General features: G+C 48.8%; 3 protein-coding genes across 3 annotated transcripts; 2 read left to right on the forward strand and 1 right to left on the reverse strand.

Moving 5' to 3' along the window:
• The first annotated feature begins 5,882 nt into the window (after positions 1 to 5,882).
• Positions 5,883 to 12,051, forward strand: LOC120677802 (myosin-2-like). The gene is made up of 3 exons (XM_039958999.1): positions 5,883 to 6,250; positions 9,894 to 10,019; positions 10,093 to 12,051. Exons 1-3 carry the CDS (start codon positions 5,921 to 5,923, stop codon positions 11,647 to 11,649), a joined length of 2,013 nt encoding a protein of 670 aa, XP_039814933.1. The 5' UTR covers positions 5,883 to 5,920; the 3' UTR covers positions 11,650 to 12,051.
• Positions 12,052 to 12,341: 290 nt separating this feature from the next.
• On the reverse strand, positions 12,342 to 14,357 carry LOC120677803 (cysteine-rich PDZ-binding protein-like). Its single transcript, XM_039959000.1, has 4 exons — positions 14,225 to 14,357; positions 13,980 to 14,097; positions 12,740 to 12,831; positions 12,342 to 12,638 (listed from the first exon to the last, which is right to left on the reverse strand). Exons 1-4 carry the CDS (start codon positions 14,238 to 14,240, stop codon positions 12,574 to 12,576), a joined length of 291 nt encoding a protein of 96 aa, XP_039814934.1. The 5' UTR covers positions 14,241 to 14,357; the 3' UTR covers positions 12,342 to 12,573.
• A 3,658-nt stretch (positions 14,358 to 18,015) lies between these two features.
• Positions 18,016 to 19,595, forward strand: LOC120677804 (fatty acid desaturase DES2-like). The gene is made up of 2 exons (XM_039959001.1): positions 18,016 to 19,252; positions 19,489 to 19,595. The coding sequence occupies exon 1, from the start codon at positions 18,071 to 18,073 to the stop codon at positions 19,250 to 19,252; it is 1,182 nt and encodes a 393-aa protein (XP_039814935.1). The 5' UTR covers positions 18,016 to 18,070; the 3' UTR covers positions 19,489 to 19,595.
• The last annotated feature ends 1,569 nt before the right edge of the window (positions 19,596 to 21,164 follow it).

The following is a 21,164-nucleotide window of genomic DNA, read 5'->3' on the forward strand; positions in this document are numbered from 1 at the left end:
CAAGGAGAAGGCGGCGGCGCGCGGCGGTGAGCTCGGTTAGGGAGGGCGGCGGCGGAGGCGGGGGAGCAAGCGCGGGGCGGAGCACGGCCGCCCTTCTGCGATTGGATGGATTCCCATCGCAGGTGCGAGGAATAGACATCTCCGAGTTTAGGGGGTGGTGGGACCTTCACGGCCATGATCAAAAGCTGCTGGCCGCCAGTCCTCCCTTTCCAGTTTCCACGCTCCAGTCCTCTGGACCATCTACTGCGCCGCGGTTGCCCGCCACGATTAGCAGCGGGGAGCTCCAGCGACCCGCCGTCTAGCTGCATAAAAAATTTATAGGAGAAGGTAAAAAATATATTTTTAGAGGCTGGCGCGGTACTCGTTTCTAGTTCTCGCATCTAAAAAATACTATTTCTGTGGGTGGCTAACGCGCCCAATCCTAAAAATCAATTTCTAGAGACAGGTTATGTCATGACCCACCGCTACAAATCCATATCTAAAAAATTAAAAAATTAAAAAAAATTGAAAACAACAAAAGAAAAAGGAAAAAATATTCAAACCAACCAATCCTGCAGTGTCGAGCTATAATTTTTTAACGAAATATGCACACTTGCGTCATTTAGAATTTGAACCGCCTACCTCAAGCCTCTTGCATACCTTCCTTATAACTATACTACACAGTCACATGTAACTCTATGGGTATCCTATTCTTTTATATTAACTCTAATTGCATCACCCGTCCCTGAAAATAGTGGCCACTTTCAGGGACGGGTGATGCCATCATCCGCCGGTAAAAATATATTTTTATGGGCGGGTTGGTTGCTACAGTAGCTCCGCTCCCTTTGTAGTAATAGGTTATATTTTGATCCGTTTCTGGAAAAAAAATAGAATATTGCTACAAATTATTTTTTTAGTAGTGTGGCTATGATGAACGACGGCTATGGAGACTCAAGAACACGATCTTACATGCTATCGTCTGGCAGGCTGGGAGGCCTCGCTGGCAGCAGCATGACACGCCGACGTGAGCCGGCGAGCGTAGGTTTCCCTTCACTCTGCAATAGCGAATCAGGGCGAGTCCAATATCCGCATTGGACAAGGCGGAGGAGGATGGGATGGTAACAATTATGCCTCCAGTGCTCTCTTCGCAATTCAACTTGGCACTTATATATTTTAGCTTAAAATTGTATAAGATTAGAGTCCGATATTTTTAGGATCCGGCTCTTAGATTATCTAGATTAATTTTTAAGACCGTTTATCACCCCTAGACGGAGGACACCGAGAAACACCATCGACTCTACGGGTGGGTCAGGCTGGATTGCTGCCAAGAAGCGCACAGCGGAGACAGAGAGCGGCGGCACACGCCTGATGGCAACGGGTATAAATTATCCGCGTACCCGCGGGTACCAAATACTACAACATATATGGGCTTCTGCAACGTTTCATTTATATCACAGAAAGTGATATTTTCGTCATCTTTCATATTCTGTGACACTTGCGTGACGAAAATTGGTTCGTCGCCTATACCATATCATAAAAGGTCTTGTGCAACGAAAACATATTTTTTGTCATAAATCTTATGACAATTATTCTATCGTCACTAATTTGTGACGCTCATTTTTTGTCATAATCAATGCCAAGAAACGTCACAAAATTGTATGCTTGGATGACTGTACATGTGCCACGTAGGATAGAAAACGTCATAAAATATTTACCTCATACGATGTGGCGATGACTAGGATATGACGTGGCACCTCCATTATAACAATTTGATTCATCATAAAATATTCAAATTATTAATTTTAGCCTATTTTTTCAATCTTATTATTTGATTTGGATTGAGATCAATTCAAAACAATATATTCATTCAGAACACCAGGTCACTTTACAGAATATTTATTACAGCCTGATATCACTTGTCCAAAAACCAACAGATTCATATGAATATTACAGCCCAACATCACTTTTCAAGTCACTCCATAAACAGCCTAAAAAAAAAGACAAGTCACTCGAAAACAGCACAGCCAAGACAACTCTACGAACTCACAGTCAAACAGTCTCTCCCTTTCATTCTCTCCCCTTTGATTCTCCATTGCTGCTTCGAGTTCCTGGAACTTCAGTTTCAAGTCTTCTAGCTCACTTTGCTGGTCATCATTTTCTCGCTTTGCTGCTGAACCTGCTCATGGGTAAGGCAACGATTATAAGTATTGTAACACAACACTACTACAAAATGTATAATTGCTGGCGGTTCTATAGGCTTTTTAGTTGAGGTTTTCAAACCGCCACAACGCGTGTGACTGTAGAAATGGCAATTAGCACCAACGATTATGGAACCGTCGGGGTTAACTCCTTATCACTGGCGGTTATTGTAAAGAACCTCAAGTATCTATACATAAGGTTTGCAACATGAACCTTCATTATAAATGGTATCTATACCTGAGGTCTGCAACACGAACCTCCATTACAAATGTTATCTATATCTGAGGTTTCCAACATGAACCTCCAGTAAAAATAGTATTATGCCTGCCAATCTACCAACCGCCAGTAAAAAAACTAGGCACTATTTTAATTTGGCACACATACACGCATATAGATTAACTTGCAATTGGCACACATACAACACAAATATATGACCTTCCCCCTCTCCTCTGCTCCTCTGTTCCGCCCTCCTCCACGATTGGTGGTGGCGGTGGAAAGGGGTTCGACCCCGGGGCTCTAGGGTTTCGTAGAGGGGCCGTGAGGCTTATGTTGGCGCGGATCTAGGGTTCGGTAGGCCCGGACGTCGTGGGACGGCGGCGATGGGATGGGCGCGGCGCACGGCAAGTGGCAGCCATCTAGGTCTTCGCCGCTGTGGGAGGAAGTGTGCCGCTGCTGTTGGCGCAGAGGAAGTGCACCGCCGGCGCACTGGATTCTTGGGCTCGCCGCCGGGTTCTTGGGTTTGCCGCTGCTGCTGGCACCCGTGCACGTCATGATGGAGAACACACTCCCATCCTTCCCCGTGGTCGGTATGCCAGCCATGGACACTGCGTTGGCCGCGGGCCGCCGGGCGGAGCAAGCATATGGGCAGCAGGAGGAGCAAGAGAGGACGGCCAGGAGGGGTAGCAACTTCTGGGCGCGCCAGCAGCAGCTGCTCCACCACGGGGGCTGGCACAGGAATGATGGGTGCTCGGTGGCCATGGAGAAGCGGGGCGCTGCCGCCGCGCTTGTTCCTGTTTGGTCAGATCTGGTGGGCGGAGGGGGAACCGGAGCCGGAGGAGAGAAGCGATGCGGTGGCGAGGCAAAGAAGCGGTGTGGCCCCAGCGGCGAAGAAACAGCTACACACATACCCCTATAAATAATTCTCATTAAAAAGTTTGTATTTGATAACTCAATCTCAGCTTTGGTTGATTTTTTTTCTTAAATACACATGAGATCTGCACATTATCGTATTAAGATAGGAAGTACATAAAAATGTTTACAAGATACGGCACGTCTAACGTGCATTGGCCAGCCCTAAGCTCATTTACATGCATGAACGATGGTTTTAATGATGTTTGTGCACTGGACTCTATCCATGGTTTTAATGATGCTACATGGTGGAATTCTTTTTGGTTATCGTCTTTAGGGTGGCATATTACAAATTAATTTGGAGTGTCACATTTGTCACAGGCTCACAGCTCATTCCCCTGCAGTGGATGAACTGAAAGATGTTGCTGTTATCATTGAGAAGTCCTCTGGACAGCGTTGAATGATCCAGGGCCCTTGCAAAGCCTTCTTTTTAATTTTTCACAAGGCATTTTTTTTTTGAAAATCTTCTAGCCGTCTTTATGAGTGCACGCCTTTTTGTTTCCAATAATCTGGATTAAGAATTTTTTTACTTCATATAGAATGCACGGTAGCAATTCATTTGAAGATGACACGCCATATATACTACTAACTTTGCTTGGTAACAGCTCTCCCTTTTTTTGGGAAATCATGTCCCGAAACATTTCTGCTAATCGCCAAAGCCTCTATCTCCATGTGCAGGCTATCCGCTGTCCATCCAGTCATGGACTCACAGATCTCCATGGGCTGTAGAATCTTCAGGGTCAGTGGTGCAGACCCTTATCCTGAGCCCAAGCTTTGAGCAGCTGACGTTCTTTCTGCAGACCAGATGTGCCCACTATAGATAAATAATGCAGGAACATCAGGGCCATAGAATACTGTGTAATCTTCAACAAGATTCCAACTAGTTACAAAAAGCTGAATGATGAATCTTATCTTCTTGAAAGGAAGTAGCATTGTAGTCACAAGTTGTTCTGAGCAAGTGCCTTTGTCTCAAGAAGGGGCCTCTAGTCCCTGCTTTTACACCATGATTAGGTGAATAGTTATACTACAGAAGCTTCCAAAATTACATCGAAGCCCCAAAATAAGGATGAAACTACAGTTAGACTCTTTGGGCCAATACTCCCTCTTGCAACATGGGATGTCCCTGCCCTCCCTGGATGGACTGTAGATGCCAGTGATGTCTGAACAACCACCTGATCGCCACTGGCCTCTTTCAGTATGCCTCCATGTTCCAAGTTCCAAATGTTCAGTTATGAGGCGTTGGTGCATACTTCAAACTTGATCTCTCAAGTTCAGACGCTTCAAACTTTTTTTGAAGGGTCTCCAAAGTCCAAACTTCAAACTTGATCGATGAGGTCTGTTTTTTGTTTTGTGGTTATTATACGTTATCAACTTGTGCACGTGAACAAAAATATTAAGGGACCACTACTGCCGTAGCTATTACTTTTCGAGTGGTCCACTAGGAAGGTTAAAAGTTAAAAGCCACATGTCTTTACGGGAATAATACATCCATGATGGCACGTGCAATACTTCCCAAGAATCCGAAGTGGGGATTAGCAAAAATTAAGGCTAATTAACTTAAGTTACTCCGAAATGAATATGTGAAAACATAGGAGATTACTCCCTCTATCACAGAATATAGCTATTTTTATTTTTTTCAAGTCAAACCTTTTAAACTTTAACCATAAATAATAAAAATAATAAAGATTGATAATATAAATGATATTAGTTTATTCATAACGAAACCAACTATCATAACATATAACTTTTTTCTATTTAAAAGTAATTATTTTTTAATATATTATTGGTCAAAGATAAAATTGTTTGACTTTGACCAAGTTCAAAAGTTATTATATTGTGAGGAAGAGGTAGTACACTACCCTCGGCCACCTATCGTTGGTCGAGGATTAAGGCCAATCCTAATGGCAATCTTAAAATGCTCGTGCAAGAGCAAATCATAGATCAACAAAAAGTGAGGGATGTACTTAGTAATGCCCGTTGTTTTGAAGCCCCTAAGCGCTCATTACCTACTCCATTGATGCACTCGGTCTCCTCTCCCCTCTATCTCAATTTAGGGCTAGTTGTTTAAGGTCTACTTAGTCCGTCTTGAAATATAAGGTATTGAAGAATTCAAAATTTGTATTCAAATATAAGGTATTTTAAAAAAAATAATAAGTATTAAAGGAAATTATTCAATTTCCTTAGCTCTTAACTGCACACTTAACTTTTTAGTTTCTTCCTTCCCTATTTAATCGTAGGAACAACTTGGTAAACAAAGAACTCTCGAAACTTCCTTAATCTATCTTAGAATTACTAAAATATCTTATATTACCGGAAGTATTTAATTTATTTAATCCTCTCATAACGTAATTTTTCTTTCCATTTTAACCTAATTGAAACAATTCTCCAAACATTCTTACTTGCAATCAAAACAGAAGGCATGGGCGCATGGCACGTGCTGCTCATCAATGCCAACTTCCTTACAGGCCCCCGAAAAAAACGTCCTCTTTCCTTCCATGCCCCTTAATTCTCTCCCCTTGTCGCTTCCGACCCCTCGCGGCCTCTTCTTGCTCTTCGCTGCAACGCCTCCCACTCTCCGCCCCCCCTTCCAGCCGCTGGAAACCTACCCCCGGCAATGCCGCCCGCCTACCGCCCCGCCGCCGCCTCCACCACTCCACCATCGCTTCCCCGCCGCCTCCGCCGACGCCGCGCCCTCAAAGCCGCGCAACCCGCCGCCACCCCCGCCGCCGGTGGCGCTGCTGCCAGCCGCGGCGGCGGCCCCTCGACCCCGCATCTCCGGTGGGACGCGCGGGGCGGCGAGGGAAATGCCGGCGCGGAGAAGCCGCGCGAGGACCCGCCCTCCTCCGTCAGGCGGCTGGCCGCGGCGGTGTGGCGGCTGCGGCCACCCGAGGAGGCACCCGCCGCCGGCCAGCGCGCCGCCGCCGCCCCCCGTGTTGGGCTCGAGGTACTTGTCCTCCCCACCCCGCGCTCCCCATTTCGAATAAAGAGAAAAAAATTCGAATTTTTAGCTTGAATCAGCTGCTTCCGCTCGAACGCTGCCGGATTCGTGGTACGGGGAGGCGAATCCTGGACGGCCGGACGGCGACGCCGTCCCCCATCAAGCCGCCGTACTCGCCGTATACCTCGTTCCACCCCGTTCCAGCCCGTGGCGGCAAGCAGTTCTAGCCGTTGCGGCGTTGCACGGCGGCTGCCGGATCGAAGCCCAGATCCCCATTTATGGCGGCGTCTCGTCCCCTTCAGTGTTCCATTTCATTTTTATTGTCGCCGGGCGGCATTTATGGGTCAGGCAATGGGCGCGTTCCTTGTGACGCACACAACCAACTCGATCCCGCTCATGTGATCTGCTCCGTGCTCATTCAATCGTCGGCATGCCGTGCAATTACACGGGGCACGGCTGTACCTTGCTAGTATTCTTGATGTCGGAGTAACCCGCTTGTCTCCCGCGGCTATGGTGTGTGGATGGCTATTTACTTGAGTCACTGCTGACTGCTGAGCTACCTTACCAAGTGAGATGTTCAATGTAAACTTGAGTGACGCAAGGCAAAAGAATTATCGGTGCGTAGAGGAGAGCTAAGCCCCGACGCCCGACCGCTCCTCCTCAGGGCGGCTCGGGCGGACCCCCGGCGCCGCCGCCCCTCCGGCGTTGCCTCCCACCCCCTCGCCGTCGCTTGAGCGCCTGCCGGAAGCCCGCGCGGCCGCAAGGAAGGCGGCGGCGGGGCACCCTCCCCCTCCCTCCTCTTCCCTACTCCTCCTCGCGCTCTTGCTCTTCTTGGTGGTGGTCTCACCCATGGCGGCGGCGGCGATTTCCGGTGGTCCGCGGCCGGATCCACAGCGTGCGGGCCTGGATACGCCTCTTCGGTCTCCGGATCTGCCCCCTCGGGGCCTCCTTGCGCCGGGGCTTGGCGGCGGCGGCGTGACCCGGCTTCGGGGGCTCCGCGGTCTGTACACACCGGAATCGGCGGCGGCGCGACCCGGCATCGGTTGCGGCGGTGCGGCCTGGCGTCAGTGGTCTCCCGTCGCAGGCAGGGCCGCCGGTTTTTCCTCAGGCGGCGGCGACCCCTTCGCCTTTGCTCCCCTGTGGGGCTGCGGGGGCCGGCGTGCCCGGTTCAACGGCGGCGGGGGCGACCCTGTTTGTGCATGGCGAGGCCGCGGTGGCTTGGCCTGCGGTGGCGGCTCGTGGCGGGGTTCCGGCCCGGCGGCGGCTTTTCTGCGTGCCTCGTGTTGGAGCTCCGGCCCGGCGGCGGCGGCGGCTGGCGTGGCCCTCGCAGCGGCGGCTCGCGCTCGGCGCTGCGGTGGCCTGACGCCGCTGGTTGACGCTTGTGGCGGGCGGCCTCGTCTCGTTCCCAAGAGCTTCGGGCGAAAGCCCTGTCCGGTTCTGTGCTGGGCCAACAACAATGGCGCTTGCGGGCGTCGTTCCCCTCCCTAGAGGCATTGTTGTTTTGCCTTGGGAGTCGTCGTCCTCCCGCCTCGCCGTCGCGGTGCCGTTTCCATCCTTTCGGCCGCCCCTCTGGTGGCCGGTGGGTCCGGATCGCGCCGCGGCTTGCGGCTACCCTTGTGGGGGCCTGGATGCCGGCTCCGCCTGGGATGTCGGTGTCTGCCCCCACTGGCCCTGGCATGGAGGTTCTTGCTCCTGGTGAAAACCATGTCCGTGCTGCGGACTGGCGACGATGGCGCCTGGTGTGTCATGTCCCTGTTGGGGGCGTCGTCATGGGACACCTCTATGCCTCCACTGCTGGTGTTGGCCTCTGCGTCTCCGCCGCCGCCGTTGGGTCCGCCTTGGGCTATCTGTGTCACTGTGTCGGTCATGGTTTTTAAGGCGTCGCCTAGGCGTCGCCTAGGCGTCCAGGCGCTCGAGCAATCCTAGGCGTCCTGGACGCCTAGCTAAAATGCAGCAAGAGAGAGGGAGGGAGGGGAACCTGGGGAAGAATGGAGGGGGAAATAGCCCCGCCGCGTGCTCCGCCGCCAGCGCGCGCGTCCCGCCGCCGCGCGTCCAGCTGCCGCCCGCGCAAGCGTCCCGCAGCCGCGCGTCCCGCCGCCGCCCGCGTGTACTCCGCCCCGCCGCCTGCGTGTGCTCGGGCGCCTGCTCGGGGAGGATAGGGTTGGGCGCAGGATTGGGGCAAGGGCACCATCCTTGCCTTCTCCGGCGGCGGCGCTGCTGCTACAGAGGGAGGGAGGAAGGGGAGACGGAGGGAGGGAGGGAGACGAACGGTGGCGGCGGCGGTGCTCGTGAGTCACGGTAGCATATAGAAATAGATAGGGTATGTATGGTGGGCTGACTTAGTGGGCTGGGCCAGTTGAACCCTTTCAGCCCAGTCCCTTTTCCTTCCTTTCTCCCCTTCTCCTTTTCTTTTTCTTTTTATTTTCTCTGGTTCCTGCTGCAATCGCTTACTTCCTTGATGTATGGCGTCGCCTACCTCGCCTAGGCGTCGCCTAGGCGTCCGAAAGGAGTCTGGTCGCCTCGCCTCGCCTTACCGCCTTAAAAACAATGGTGTCGGTCGTTGTCGCGGCGTTCTGCCCTGGCATGGAGGTTGGTTCCCTGGTGAAAACCATGTCCGGTGCTCGGACTGGCGACGTTGGCGCCTGGCGCGTCATGATCCCTCTTGAGGGCGTCGTCTTGGGACTTCTTCACGCCTAGGGTGGTCGGCCTCTTTGATGTTACCTACCTGTGCTCCATTGACGCTTCATCACCATGGTCTGCTTGTGCTGCGACTACCTTGACGGATGCTTTCCCGTTGTTGTGTTGGCGGATGCTTTGCCGCCCCTGTTGGTCGTCTCCGGCGGATGCCTCGCCGATGTTGAGCTGCTTCTTCTGGTGGATACTTGGCCACCCTCTGGTTGTTTTCGTGGTCTCAGTCGGTGCCCTCGGTGATGTTGTTCTTCATGTAGGTTCATCTGTGCTAGGTCGCGTGGTGGGTCTTGGTGAGGTTTTCTTTTTGTTTTGTGGTCGTCGTTCTGCTAGTTCTGTGGCCGTTTGTTTTCATTGGCCTTTCTTCAGTTTTTTCTCTGTTATTAGTCCTTTGTGTGCTTGTGCAGGTCAACTTCTGTTTGGCCAGCATCAAGTTATGTCTGTAATCTGCTTCCCTCTTAATGAAATACGTGCTAAGGCACGGTCGCAGAAAAAAAAAGTGTAAACTTGGCCGTGAGTTCAGTTTCCACCTGAATTAGTTAACCTTTCTGATTGTGATGCGGCTGTTGTTCATTCCATGAACAATAGATGCCTGCTTCGGAGGATGGTATGCTATTTCACTGAACTCATCACAGTCATTTGTCATATCTGGTGACGAGATCTGAATGACCCACTCAGCAGAGTCGCCCCATATTTATAGGCATACTCATACAGACGATTCATCTTCGTTTCATGCCCCCTTTGGCTTTCAGAGATTTGCTTCTTTATTATGATTCATTCAAAAATAACTGTGAGCTGTAACTTCTAGAATGGGTAAATCTTGTGGAACTGTCTGAATTTTTTAGCCATATAGTAATGTCTTTCTGCTGGGAAGGGGATCAGTGCTTATTTTTGTTCTGCTTTTATGACAATTGGTTGCTCTTTCTTAGTCACTTGTTGGTTTCACTTCCTTGTATGACAGCATGTACCAAGACATCTACAAGCTCAGCTTCTGAGGAAGAATCCTCTTGGCCACCACCATCGTCTAAAGGATGACATTTCAAGCCCCAACTCCGTCCTGGAGCCACATAGTGGAGAGCTCCACAAGGTAAAGCTTGAAATCACTTAAATGCTGTTTTCGATTCCATGCTGTGGACTAATTCAGTGGATTAACTGTGCAGGGACATCTTCGTCTTGCCTCTGGCATGGAAGATGCGACAAAATGGGAGCCTTTAAGCATAAAGAGCATTGAACCAGATGGTGCTTATGTGATTGCCAGCCAACTAAATCTCGTTGAGGAACAGCATGGGGGAAGTTATGTTGCTAGCCTTGAGATGGAGCTTCAGCAGGCACGGGATAGGGTGAGCAAGCTAGAAGCTGAGCGGGTTTCAGCAAAGAAGCAACTTGATCACTTGTTCAAGAAACTCGCAGAGGAGAAAGCAGCTTGGCGGAACAGAGAGCACAAGAAGGTTCGAGCCATTCTTGAAGATATGAAGGCAGACCTGGAGCATGAGAAAAGGAACCGGAGGCAGTTGGAGACTATTAACTTCAAACTTGTTGATGAGTTGAAAGAGGTCAAAATGGCAGCCAAGCAGCTACTGCAGGAGTATGATAACGAGCAGAAGACGCGGGAACTTACAGAGGAGGTGTGCAACAAGCTTGTGAGGGAGATAGAGGAACACAAGTCAGAGATTGAAGCCTTGAAGCAGGATTCTGTCAAACTGCGGGGTGAGCTGGATGAGGACCGGAAATTGCTACAGATGGCTGAGGTGTGGCGTGAGGAGCGTGTGCAGATGAAACTTGTCGATGCCAAACTCACTCTGGAGGCCAAATATGATCAGTTGAGCAAACTGCAGGGGGATGTAGAGGCTTTCATTTCCACTTTTAGCTCTTCCAAAGGAGACAGCACAGTTGTTGAAGCAGCATGCAATATCGTACAGACCATTGGAGTGGTTAGAGAGGAAGCGATCGAATTCACGTATGAGCCACCACGAGCATCAGAAGATATATTGTCCATCTTTGAAGAGCTGCGCCCTAGTGACGAAACTGTTACAAAGGACACTGAACCGTGCCCAAACCAGAGCTTTGCAATGTGCGAATCAGAAATCCAAGAAGCTAGCCCAGCTGATGATATATTTCTGGAAAATCGAGCCAAATTGTTTCAAGTTGGAAGCCATTCTGATGAGAGTGAAATGGAAGATGACAGCAGCTGGGAGACCATGAGCCATGAAGAGATGCAGGGCTCAAGCCACTCGCCATATGGAAGTGATCCTTCAGTCAACAAGATCTTTGACAGAATTTCCTGGACGAGTGGAAACGATTCGGAAGGTGGGCAGACCAACAAGCTGTGTGATGACTTGAGCAATGTGTACCTGACCGACATGAAACAGCAGAAGAAGAAAGAGTCTGCCATATCGAAGCTCTGGAAGTCATCCCCTCTGAAAAACTATGAATTCCGCATGAAAGATGCTGCAAAGATGACAAATGGGAGATCATCGAGTGCAAGTCTCCCCGATGGTGTGTTCTCAAATGCCAAAGGCTTGAATTTAGATATGGGAGACAGCACCCCAAGTACAGTGCAGTGGAGCTCACCGGACTCAATGAACAGCCAGCTCAACCGGGGTTTCAGAGGTTGCATGGAGCTAGTTCAGAGGCAGAGCCTCAAGGCAAAGCTTTTAGAAGCCCGGATGGAAACCCAGAAGATTCAGCTTCGCCATGTGCTCAACCAGAAAACCTAATTTGGAACTGCAGTTTGCATCCAGAAATAAAATTCCAAGCATTGGATTTTTACTTCATCTCTCTTGTGCATTGTAGAATGTAACTTAGTCTCCTGTGCTTCTACTTCATAGAACTAGCTGTAGCCTAGTAGGCTGACCTGGCCATAGTTGATGCATCTGTCTAATTGTGGCAGTACATTTGACAGGTTATAGTGTCGTCTTTGCGCGTAATGTAGCGGTAAACAAGAAGCATTGTTCAGACAAACTGTACCAGTAATGTAGCAGCAAACGAGCAGCAGTGTTCAGACAAACTGTACCATTGGCAGTGAAGAATTGTAACACCTCTGAAATGCGTTTTTGTTTAAAAAATGCAGGATATTCAGGGGGTGTTTAGTTGGTGAAAAAGTTTGGATTTTGACACTAGCAATTTTATTGTTATTTGACAATTAATGTCCAATCATGGCCTAATTAGGTTTAAAAGATTCGTCTTGTCCTAATCAGTTAAACTGTGTAATTAGTTATTTTTTCTAACTACATTTAATACTCCATGTATGTGTCCGAAGATTCGATGTGATGGGTACTCTAGGAAGTTTGAATCTAAACGGGACCTCAGAAATGGAAACCTCTGCAGAAACTCTCGGCATGGAGGTCATATGAATTCTGATAAAAAGAAAAGGCATGCTAGTTCTGATTTCGCATCGTGAAATCAAGACTGACGGAACTCACTGCTTTCGATTGCAACAACGACAACAGACTCCCAGTGATATAACACACAAACTTGAGTTTCTGGAGCCTGGGGCTTCAATTTTGGAAACGTTTCACGTTCCATAACAGTTAGCTAAGTACAAACATTTTTCTGTTATAACACACATCAGTACATCCAATGGCTAGATTGCGAGTACAAGATTTAATACAAGTAATTAGCAGTTAAGTATACAGCTAGGATCACACGTTGCTTTGCTTGTAGAGCTTTGTGTCCAGCACTTGCTTCCCACACATCGCACACACTCCTGAAAGAAAGTCAGCACTATGATGATTATGATCAGAATCAGGAATTAACTTATTTCAGATAGAATCTCGTGAAGTCATGGATTCTAATGGAGTTCCTTACCTTTGGAATAAGCACAGGTGTGGCAATATTTTGCGTCCTGGTGCACCTGTTGCTTGCAGATTATACATTTGGTGTTTCCATAGGGAGTCCACCTGTTGATTAAGCAGAAGTGCATAGTGTTAGACCTCAATCCCAAAATAATACCTTCAATGGATATGACTTGAACATTTATAATTTACAAAAAAAAGAAGAATACAATTTCAATAGAGACAAGAAAAAGATGGCTTGTTCTGAAAAATATCCAAAGAGGTTAAAGAATCCATGGATGCACAAAACTTAGTTAAAATTTTAAGCAGCAGATTTAGAACCAGCAGATCTTGACTCCTGAGCAAACACACAGAATATAGACAAACCAATGGCGACCTAAGATATTTCTATGGAAAATCAAGAGCACCTTCCTTGAACATAAGGATCTAACCATAAAGTTACAGAAACCTAAATGAAAACTGAAAACCTCGGTGCCCTATTTCCCCATATCCATATGAGAAAATATATGCAGAACCTGTTTTCAACTTTTCATCCCTTACAGAATCAAAACTCCTATTCCATCCTCTCACCAATTCGCATAACTAGTGGTGAAAGGTTCATTAATTTGAGAGGTGATGTCTTCCTATTCCTATGTTCACACAAATATAACACTCAGCGTAACCGTTTCTCTGATAACCGATAGAATAGTTTATTGTTTATAAAATCCAGTGTGGTGTATGTAGCATGTTGTGATCAAGATCCGTGACACTTGATACAAATACTTCACTATCTATTGAAGAGGCATGCACTGTTGGGGAGCACGGGCATTAGGCTGCTGTGGTGCCACCATTGCAGTACATCATACAATCAGACCCTGGTCCCAAACTTTCATGAACTCTCCCTGGCAATATCATCAATTTATCAACCAGATTCAATTGTGGGAGAAATAAGAGGCCCCACGATTTCTGAAAAAAAAATCCTTTAGGTCCCCAAAGTTAGTAATCAAGTGTACCAGCGTGCCCATTAAGTTCAACCAACAAACAATCTGTTTGATTGATTGATTACTCTATGTCTTCATGTTGACTAGTGGAGCCATAACTCTGGTGATTTGCCTGTTTTCTTAAAGAAACCCCAGCCCTACCTGATCCGTTCGAGAGACCCCAGTAAATGAAATTGAGATCCTAAGAAACATGCATCAGCTCAACCTTGACCGCGAAGAACTAGTAGTAGAGGAGGTGGCTCGGCGGGGGGTGGGGAGGGGAGGGAGGCTGACCTGTTCTTCTTGGAGAGGAGCTTGTTCTCGTTGATCTTGCGGCCGCCGCTCTCGTTGGTGTTGCTGGCGCCCTCCTTCCACTTGTCCGGCACGATCACCTTCCCGAGCTTCTTCTCGCCTGCATCCCCAATCCCACCAACCCATCTTAGGGGAAAATCAGAAAGGGAAAAAAACACAGATCCCAGCACGGAACCCCTAGGGCAAAGACGAATCGGCCAAATCCACGAGGAGAGAGGGGATCTTACACTTGGCGCACACCATCGCCGCCGCCGATTCCTTTGCTGTTCTTGCGGTTGGGACTCGGGAACCGGACGGGGGCGAGAGGTAGGGGGGAAGAGAGGCGGTGGCGGCGGCGGTGGGTCGGCCGGGTTCAGGTGGGTTGGGCCATCTGGAATGTTGGCCAGGCCCGAAACACGGATGGGCCAACATACCTCCTGCCCTATGGGCCCAATATGGACGGAAATGTTGGCGTCAATTGGGCCCAACTCGAAAACTGGCCAAACCAGTTTGTGGAAAACACAATTCTCAAAAAAAAAAAGGAGAGCTCTGCTCCACCAAAATCAGCTCCACTTCATGAAAAAATATCCAAACAGGTCAGCCAACTCCACTCCAGGAAAAATTGGCTCCACTCCAGGTTTTTTTTGGAGCTCCTCAAGAGGTGCTCCACCAAATGGTGGAGCTGGGTAGAATTGCTCACCATACCCACTGGTTATGTGGCTCTTGTACCCCTTCGGAGGAAAAAAAAAAGTCAAACTTCCGAAGCTTTGGCTCGCGAGAGCCTTGTGGCCGCCGGAGCACATCGCCCGTCGAGGCGTGCCGCCGTTCACCGTAGGGGCTCACCGCCGCCCGCCACGGGGACCACCGCCCGCCGCGGGGGCCGCCACTCGCTGCCGGTGCTCCCTACCGCCCGCCGTTGCCTGGACCTCCCACCGCCGCCGCCGCTGTCGGGACCTCCCACCGTCGCCGCCGCCCTTGGGTCCCGTCGCCGCCGTCTAGACCTCCCGCGGCGAGCGGGGCGGGTGGCGTGGCGGCCGCTGCGGTCAGCGGGGGCGGGCGGGCGTGACCGGCAGCGTGGCGAGCGGGGCGCAGTGGGCGGCGCGGCGGCCGCGGCCTTGAGCGGCACGCGGGGCGGGTGGGGCGGGGTGGGCGCAGCAAGCGGCGTGGCGGCCGCGGCCTTGGGCGGTGCACGGGGGCGCGGTGGTCTGGGATGATAGAGGGGAAAGAGTGGAGGAGGAGGAAGATAGGCGGGACCCACATGGAAGTGAGGTGTGGAATGGTGGGTTTAGATGGGCCCCTAGTCTGCTGTTGGGCTGGTGGGGTGTAAAGAGTTGGGCTGACCTTTTAGAGTTGTGGAGTGGAGCCACAGAATACCCAAACAGAATGGATTGCATGTGATGGAGTGGAGTGGAGTTGGTGGAGTGAAGTGACTATTTTGGGAGTGGAATGATCTCAAACACACCCTAATTTCTCTGAAATTCGGGTTGGAAGTCTGCAGTAGGAGCGGAGAACATGGATTTCTATTCGGGTTGAGGATTATTTCTAGATCGTGCCATTATGTTACTATACATAGCTGGGAATGTAATGTAATCTATCCATTTGTGTGTATGATCAAAAGGCTCATTTTTCTTACTACACCTTTTTTTTCAAGGGGCGGTAGGCACATGGCCAACCTCGGCGTTGCCGTTAAATTGATTGAAGAATCACATCTGGATTTGTGGGGGGGGGGGGGGGGGCAAGAGAGGCGGTTTTGGTCCTGTTTGTTTTCGATTATAATCAGTTTATCGGTGGAAATAAGTGATAATCCCACCAAACGTCTCGCTTATTTTCGTTTCTGTGGTAATCCGCTTCAGAGATTTGAACTACAAGAAACGAGAATCGATAAGCGAGAAAATCTTCGCTGCTCTCGGACACGCTTAGATTATAAGCTAAGCAAAAACAAACAGCGCCTTTGTCCCACCACCTACGCCATACCATGAATGTAAAGTTTCAGCAAAAATAGAAAGCTGGGGAGCCAGGATTTTCTGTTGTTGGAACTATCTAAACAACCAGAACAGATATATGTTTACATATATGTTTAATTACATAATATGATTTTTGTCCTTACGAAATACTACCTCCATCCAAAATTATAATTCTTTTTAACTTTATATTTTACTATGCACCCAGATGTACATATGCTATGCCTAGATATGTAGTATCTAAAGATGCCCAAACCAATTGTAGTTTGGAACTGAGCAACTATATCTAGGTATCATAGACATGAGATAAACAATGGGATGTCAATTCGGTTTTCAGACCGAAGAACTTTTTGTCATAAGAAGTTTTTTTTTTGAGATTATATGATGCATCCGGCCCCAGGTGAGGTTGCTCTAGATCCAATAAATTAAAATTGCCCAGATCCCAACAGTCAGTTCTTAGTGCACACCCACTCGGGGAAGACCCAATCTCCCTAAAAAATTATCCAATATATGAAGGGTGGCTCTCCTTTTTAAAGTGGCTTCCTAAACCACTTTATTGTGCCTTTGTTAGCGGGTAATAGTGGATGATGTTCTTATCATTCCCATTTTCTTAAACAAGGGACCACCACTTGGTCCCTTTTGTTGCGCCTTTGCCAGCGGCACTTTCTTAAACAAGGGACCACTTGGCCCCTTTTGTTGCGCCTTCCCGCTTTCTTAAACAAGGGCCCAGCTCTGATACCCAATGGCCTAGGTGAGGTTGGCCGAGGCCCAATAAATTAAGGTTGCCCGGACCCCAACAGTTCTTAGTGCACACCCACTCGGGGAAAGTTCCAATCTCCCTAAAAGACTAGTGCAATAGGGGAAGGGTGGTTCTCCCTTTTAAGATAGCTTCCTCCTCCCAAACTAAGCAAGGTGGGATCATTCAGAGGCTCACACGGTCGTCGCCCGACTACAACTGGACCACTTTGCCCCTTTTGTTGCATCTTTGCCAGCTGGTAATAGTGTAGGATGTCCTCATCATTATACAGTACAACTCAGACATAACACACATACACTCAACCCTATGAATACACGTACGCAAACCCTATCTCTGTTAGCATCTTCGAAGACTGAGTCGATAAATCCTCGAGATTGACGAAGTTACCACATGTGCCTCGCTGTCGACGGAAATGCCGCCTACCACTGAAAGTACAATGCCGTTAAATAATAAAATAGTCACTCCTATGGAGAGTCGAACCCAGAATCTGATATGCTACTGAGACTCTTATGACTGCTAGGCTATAGTTGTTTCGCATAAGAAGTTAGTAAGTATATGTGTGACTTTGAAAAATTAAAAACACATGTTTGGGAGAGGTGATGAATTTCCCTAATAATGAAATGGACAGGCTTTGAATGGGGTGGCACAGCATCTTGTTTCGGTCCAGCTGCACGATCTGGACAAACTATATACGGTGATTAGGACGGGTTCACAAGTTTCTGTATCACGGGTGCTGTAGCTACAGATCTCATCCATCCATCTACGAACAGACGGCCGGAAATGCACCGAAAGTCACCGCTACAGTCTTAGCTGACTTTGCTTCAGCACTTCAGAGAATCTGGGTCGGATTAGGACAAGGGAGTGAAAGCTGTGCCAGAGGAAGAACGGATCAATATCAGCAGTAGATAATATTATATGGGTTATGCGTCGACGAAGGAGTGTCCGTAGCGAGATGCCGTGATAGCCGCCATCACAACGACTACCGCAAGTCCGACGAACCTGCCCCCTTTTCGAATATACAAGTTAAGGCGCCATCACGCACATGCTTGCTTGCTACCTTCTCCCTCCGTTCCTAAATATCTATTATTCTCATTTTTGAAAAATAACTTTGCTTAATTTTATATAAAACTAATAATATTTATGCTACAAATTGATATTGTTAGATATAATTTTTAATCTAGTTTTTAATAATATTTTTAAAGATACAAATATTGTACATATTTTTTTATAAATTAAATAAATTTGTAGTACGTACATCGAGAATAATAAATAATAAGAGACGGAGGGAGTAGCTACTGTCCAAACTTGCTCCAAACTTGCTGCTATCTCCCTCATTTTATACTTCAACAGCAGCTAGAGATCGCGCGCAGAGCAGGATGGCGGCCGAGAAGCAGCGGGAGACCACGGGGAAGAAGCGGGGGCCCGGCGCGGCGGCGCCGGCCGCGATGCCGCGGTCCCCGACGGACAAGCCTCCCTTCACGCTGGCGGAGATCAGGAGCGCCGTGCCGCCGCACTGCTTCCGGCGCTCGCTCCTCCGGTCCTCCGCCTACCTGCTCCGCGACCTCGCCGTCGCCGGGTGCCTCCTGTGGCTCGCGCTGGCGGGCATCCCGGCGCTCCCGCCGGCGCTCCGCCTCGCCGCCTGGCCGCTCTACTGGGTGCTGCAGGGCAGCGTGCTGTTCGGCGTCTGGGTGATCGCGCACGAGTGCGGGCACGGCGCCTTCTCCGAGCACCCGCGCCTCAACGACGCGCTCGGCCTGCTCCTCCACTCGGCGCTCCTGGCGCCCTACTTCTCCTGGAAGTACAGCCACCTCCGCCACCACGCCAACACGGGCTCCCTCGACCGCGACGAGGTCTACGTGCCCCGCCGCAAGGCCGACCTGCCGCCGTACACCGAGCGCGTCTACGGCGCCGAGGACCGCCCGGGCGCGCGGCTGGCGCTGCTCGCCGTGCAGCTCACCGTGGGGTGGCCCATGTACCTGGCGTTCAACACCTGGGGCCGCGCATACCCGCGCTGGGCCTCCCACCTCGACCCCTGCGCGCCCATCTTCGCCGGCCGCCGGGAGCGCGCCGGCGTCGCGCTCTCCGACGCCGGCCTCCTGGCCGCCGCGCTCGCGCTCCACCGCCTCGCGGCGGCAAACGGCGGCGCCTGGTGGCTGGCGCGCATCTACGGCGCGCCGCTGCTGGTGATGAACGCGTGGCTGGTGCTCGTCACCTACCTGCACCACACCCATGCGGCGCTGCCGCGCTACGCCGGCGCCGAGTGGGACTGGCTCCGCGGCGCGCTCACCACCGTCGACCGCGACTACGGCGTGCTCGGGCGGCTCTTCTTCCACAACATCGCCGACACGCACGTCGCGCACCACCTCTTCCCTGCCATCCCGCACTACTACGCCGTGGAGGCCACCCGCGCCATCCGCCCCGTGCTCGGCGAGTACTACCGCTTTGACCCCACGCCCTTCGCCGAGGCGGCGTGGCGGGAGGTCAAGGAGTGCATCTACGTCGAGCCCGACGAGGACGGACGCAAGACCGGCGTCTTCTGGTACAGCAACAAGTTCTAGATGGCTGCGCCGCTTAGAAGACATTTGTCGTGATTTTCGGGATGTTAGATTGTCTTTTGTTCCTAGAACTTGTAATCAAGTTGCTCATATATGTGCCCAGCTAGCTTCGGCTGACAACCCATTGGTGGAGTGGCTTTCACCACCGATGGAGTTGCAAAGCCATCTGCATGTACCCCTGTAATCTGGACTCTCATGAATGAATGAAGGCTGGAGTTCTCAAAAAAAAAAAGTTCTAGATGGCTGCCGCAGAGATCACCAGCGGAACGGGACGAATAATGCCGTGGAGCGCCAAATGTTTTCAGATGCAAAATAATAAATGTTGATCAGTTCAATTCGCTTTGTTCGTTTAGCTGTGGCTGATGGCTGGTGCTGATTTGTTATGAGAGAACAGTAATGCTGACTGGCTGTTAGCTGGTGGCTGATGCTGATTTAATATGAGAGAACAGTAGTACCGGCTGGTTGGCTGGCAAGACAAACGAACACAGTAATTGAAGATTCTGCGTTCTGCGTAGACTAATCCCCGCCTTTGGCGGGCGGTATATGAATGAACCAGTCAATCAAGAGCGTAATGGTCTACCGCTGATTTGTATGACTAGCTAGTCGGCTTGGGATATTGAAAATCTATTGTAAGCGAAAGGAGAATCCATTGTCGTCATTGGTAGTTCATTGGAGATCTACATTGCAAGTTTTACCAAATTTTTAAACCACCAGACCGATATTCAGAGTTTCGGACAAACTGTCATCGCAACGCTGCGGTCCATGGAAAGGCACTGCATCTATTCTCGAATAGACGCGGACAACCCGCGACCCGTCGCGCAAATGCACATCGTGCAACCCCCTCCACCCTTTTTGGATTTAGCGCACGCCTCCCCCATCACACTAAATATCAACTATAGTATGACGAGGGATCTCATGCAGATTCTTTTTTTTTAACATGCAACTTTTTTGAATAAATATTTTATCTTCTTCATATGATATCTATTTTGAATATCGATTGCACTTTGTGTTCTACGTGATGAGACGATCAAAACTAGATCTTATTTGCATATATTTTGAAGAAACTTTGCACAGGTAGCAAGTTGCTATATGTTATACAATAAGTTGCCACATATGAGTTGCCACACATATAAGATAAAGTTGTCATAAAAAATATTTATAAATTCTCACAAAAATATTGCCACATAAACAAAATATGTTATAAACATAAATTGCCACAAATAAAATCTATCATATACATAAGTTATCACAAACACAAAATGATTATACACATAAATAGTAAAAAAAGTAAGTATCAAACTCATAAGTTTATATATAAATTTTTATAAAAATAAAAGTTGCCATAAAAAAAATCTATGGTGACATGAGTTGCCAAACATATAATGTATGAGCTACCACATGTATAAGACATAGTTATGAAAAAGAAGCAGTATAAGTTATAAAAAAATAAAATAGCAAAAAAACATAATTTGTATGAACATAAATTGTTACAAAAATAGAATCGCTTATAAATATATAAGTTGTCACAAAAATAAAATAAGTCATATACATAATATGAATAAGTTGTCAAAAAGATAAAGTGTTGTACACATGAGTAGTTAAAAAGAAGTAACTTGTCGTGCACATAAATTTATATAGAAATTGCTATAAAATTTAAAACACATAAATTTATTTACAAATTGCTATACAAATAAAAATATTCGCACATGGAAAAAATAAAAGTTGCCACAAAACTAACATCTATCATACATGAGTTTTCCCACATATAAGATACAAGTTACTGCAAATAACATTGCTCAAACACTGTTACATATGAGTTAAAACAAAATAATAGTTGATATACACATAAATTGTTGCTACATTAATATAACATACACATAAGTTGCTACAAAAAAAGAGCAAGTCATCACATAAG

Source organism: Panicum virgatum, chromosome 6N (genome assembly GCF_016808335.1).
Source record: "Panicum virgatum strain AP13 chromosome 6N, P.virgatum_v5, whole genome shotgun sequence".
NCBI lineage: Eukaryota > Viridiplantae > Streptophyta > Magnoliopsida > Poales > Poaceae > Panicum > Panicum virgatum.

Coding starts and splice junctions, on each gene's coding strand:
- LOC120677804 (XM_039959001.1), top strand. CDS start 18,071: ATGGCGGCCGAGAAGCAGCGGGAGACCACGGGGAAGAAGCGGGGGCCC.
- LOC120677803 (XM_039959000.1), bottom strand. Junction 12,832..13,979: donor CTCCTCTCCAAGAAGAACAG/GTCAGCCTCCCT, acceptor CTTAATCAACAG/GTGGACTCCCTATGGAAACA. Junction 12,639..12,739: donor CACCTGTGCTTATTCCAAAG/GTAAGGAACTCC, acceptor ACTTTCTTTCAG/GAGTGTGTGCGATGTGTGGG.
- LOC120677802 (XM_039958999.1), top strand. CDS start 5,921: ATGCCGCCCGCCTACCGCCCCGCCGCCGCCTCCACCACTCCACCATCG. Junction 6,251..9,893: donor CCCCCCGTGTTGGGCTCGAG/GTACTTGTCCTC, acceptor CTTGTATGACAG/CATGTACCAAGACATCTACA. Junction 10,020..10,092: donor ATAGTGGAGAGCTCCACAAG/GTAAAGCTTGAA, acceptor TTAACTGTGCAG/GGACATCTTCGTCTTGCCTC.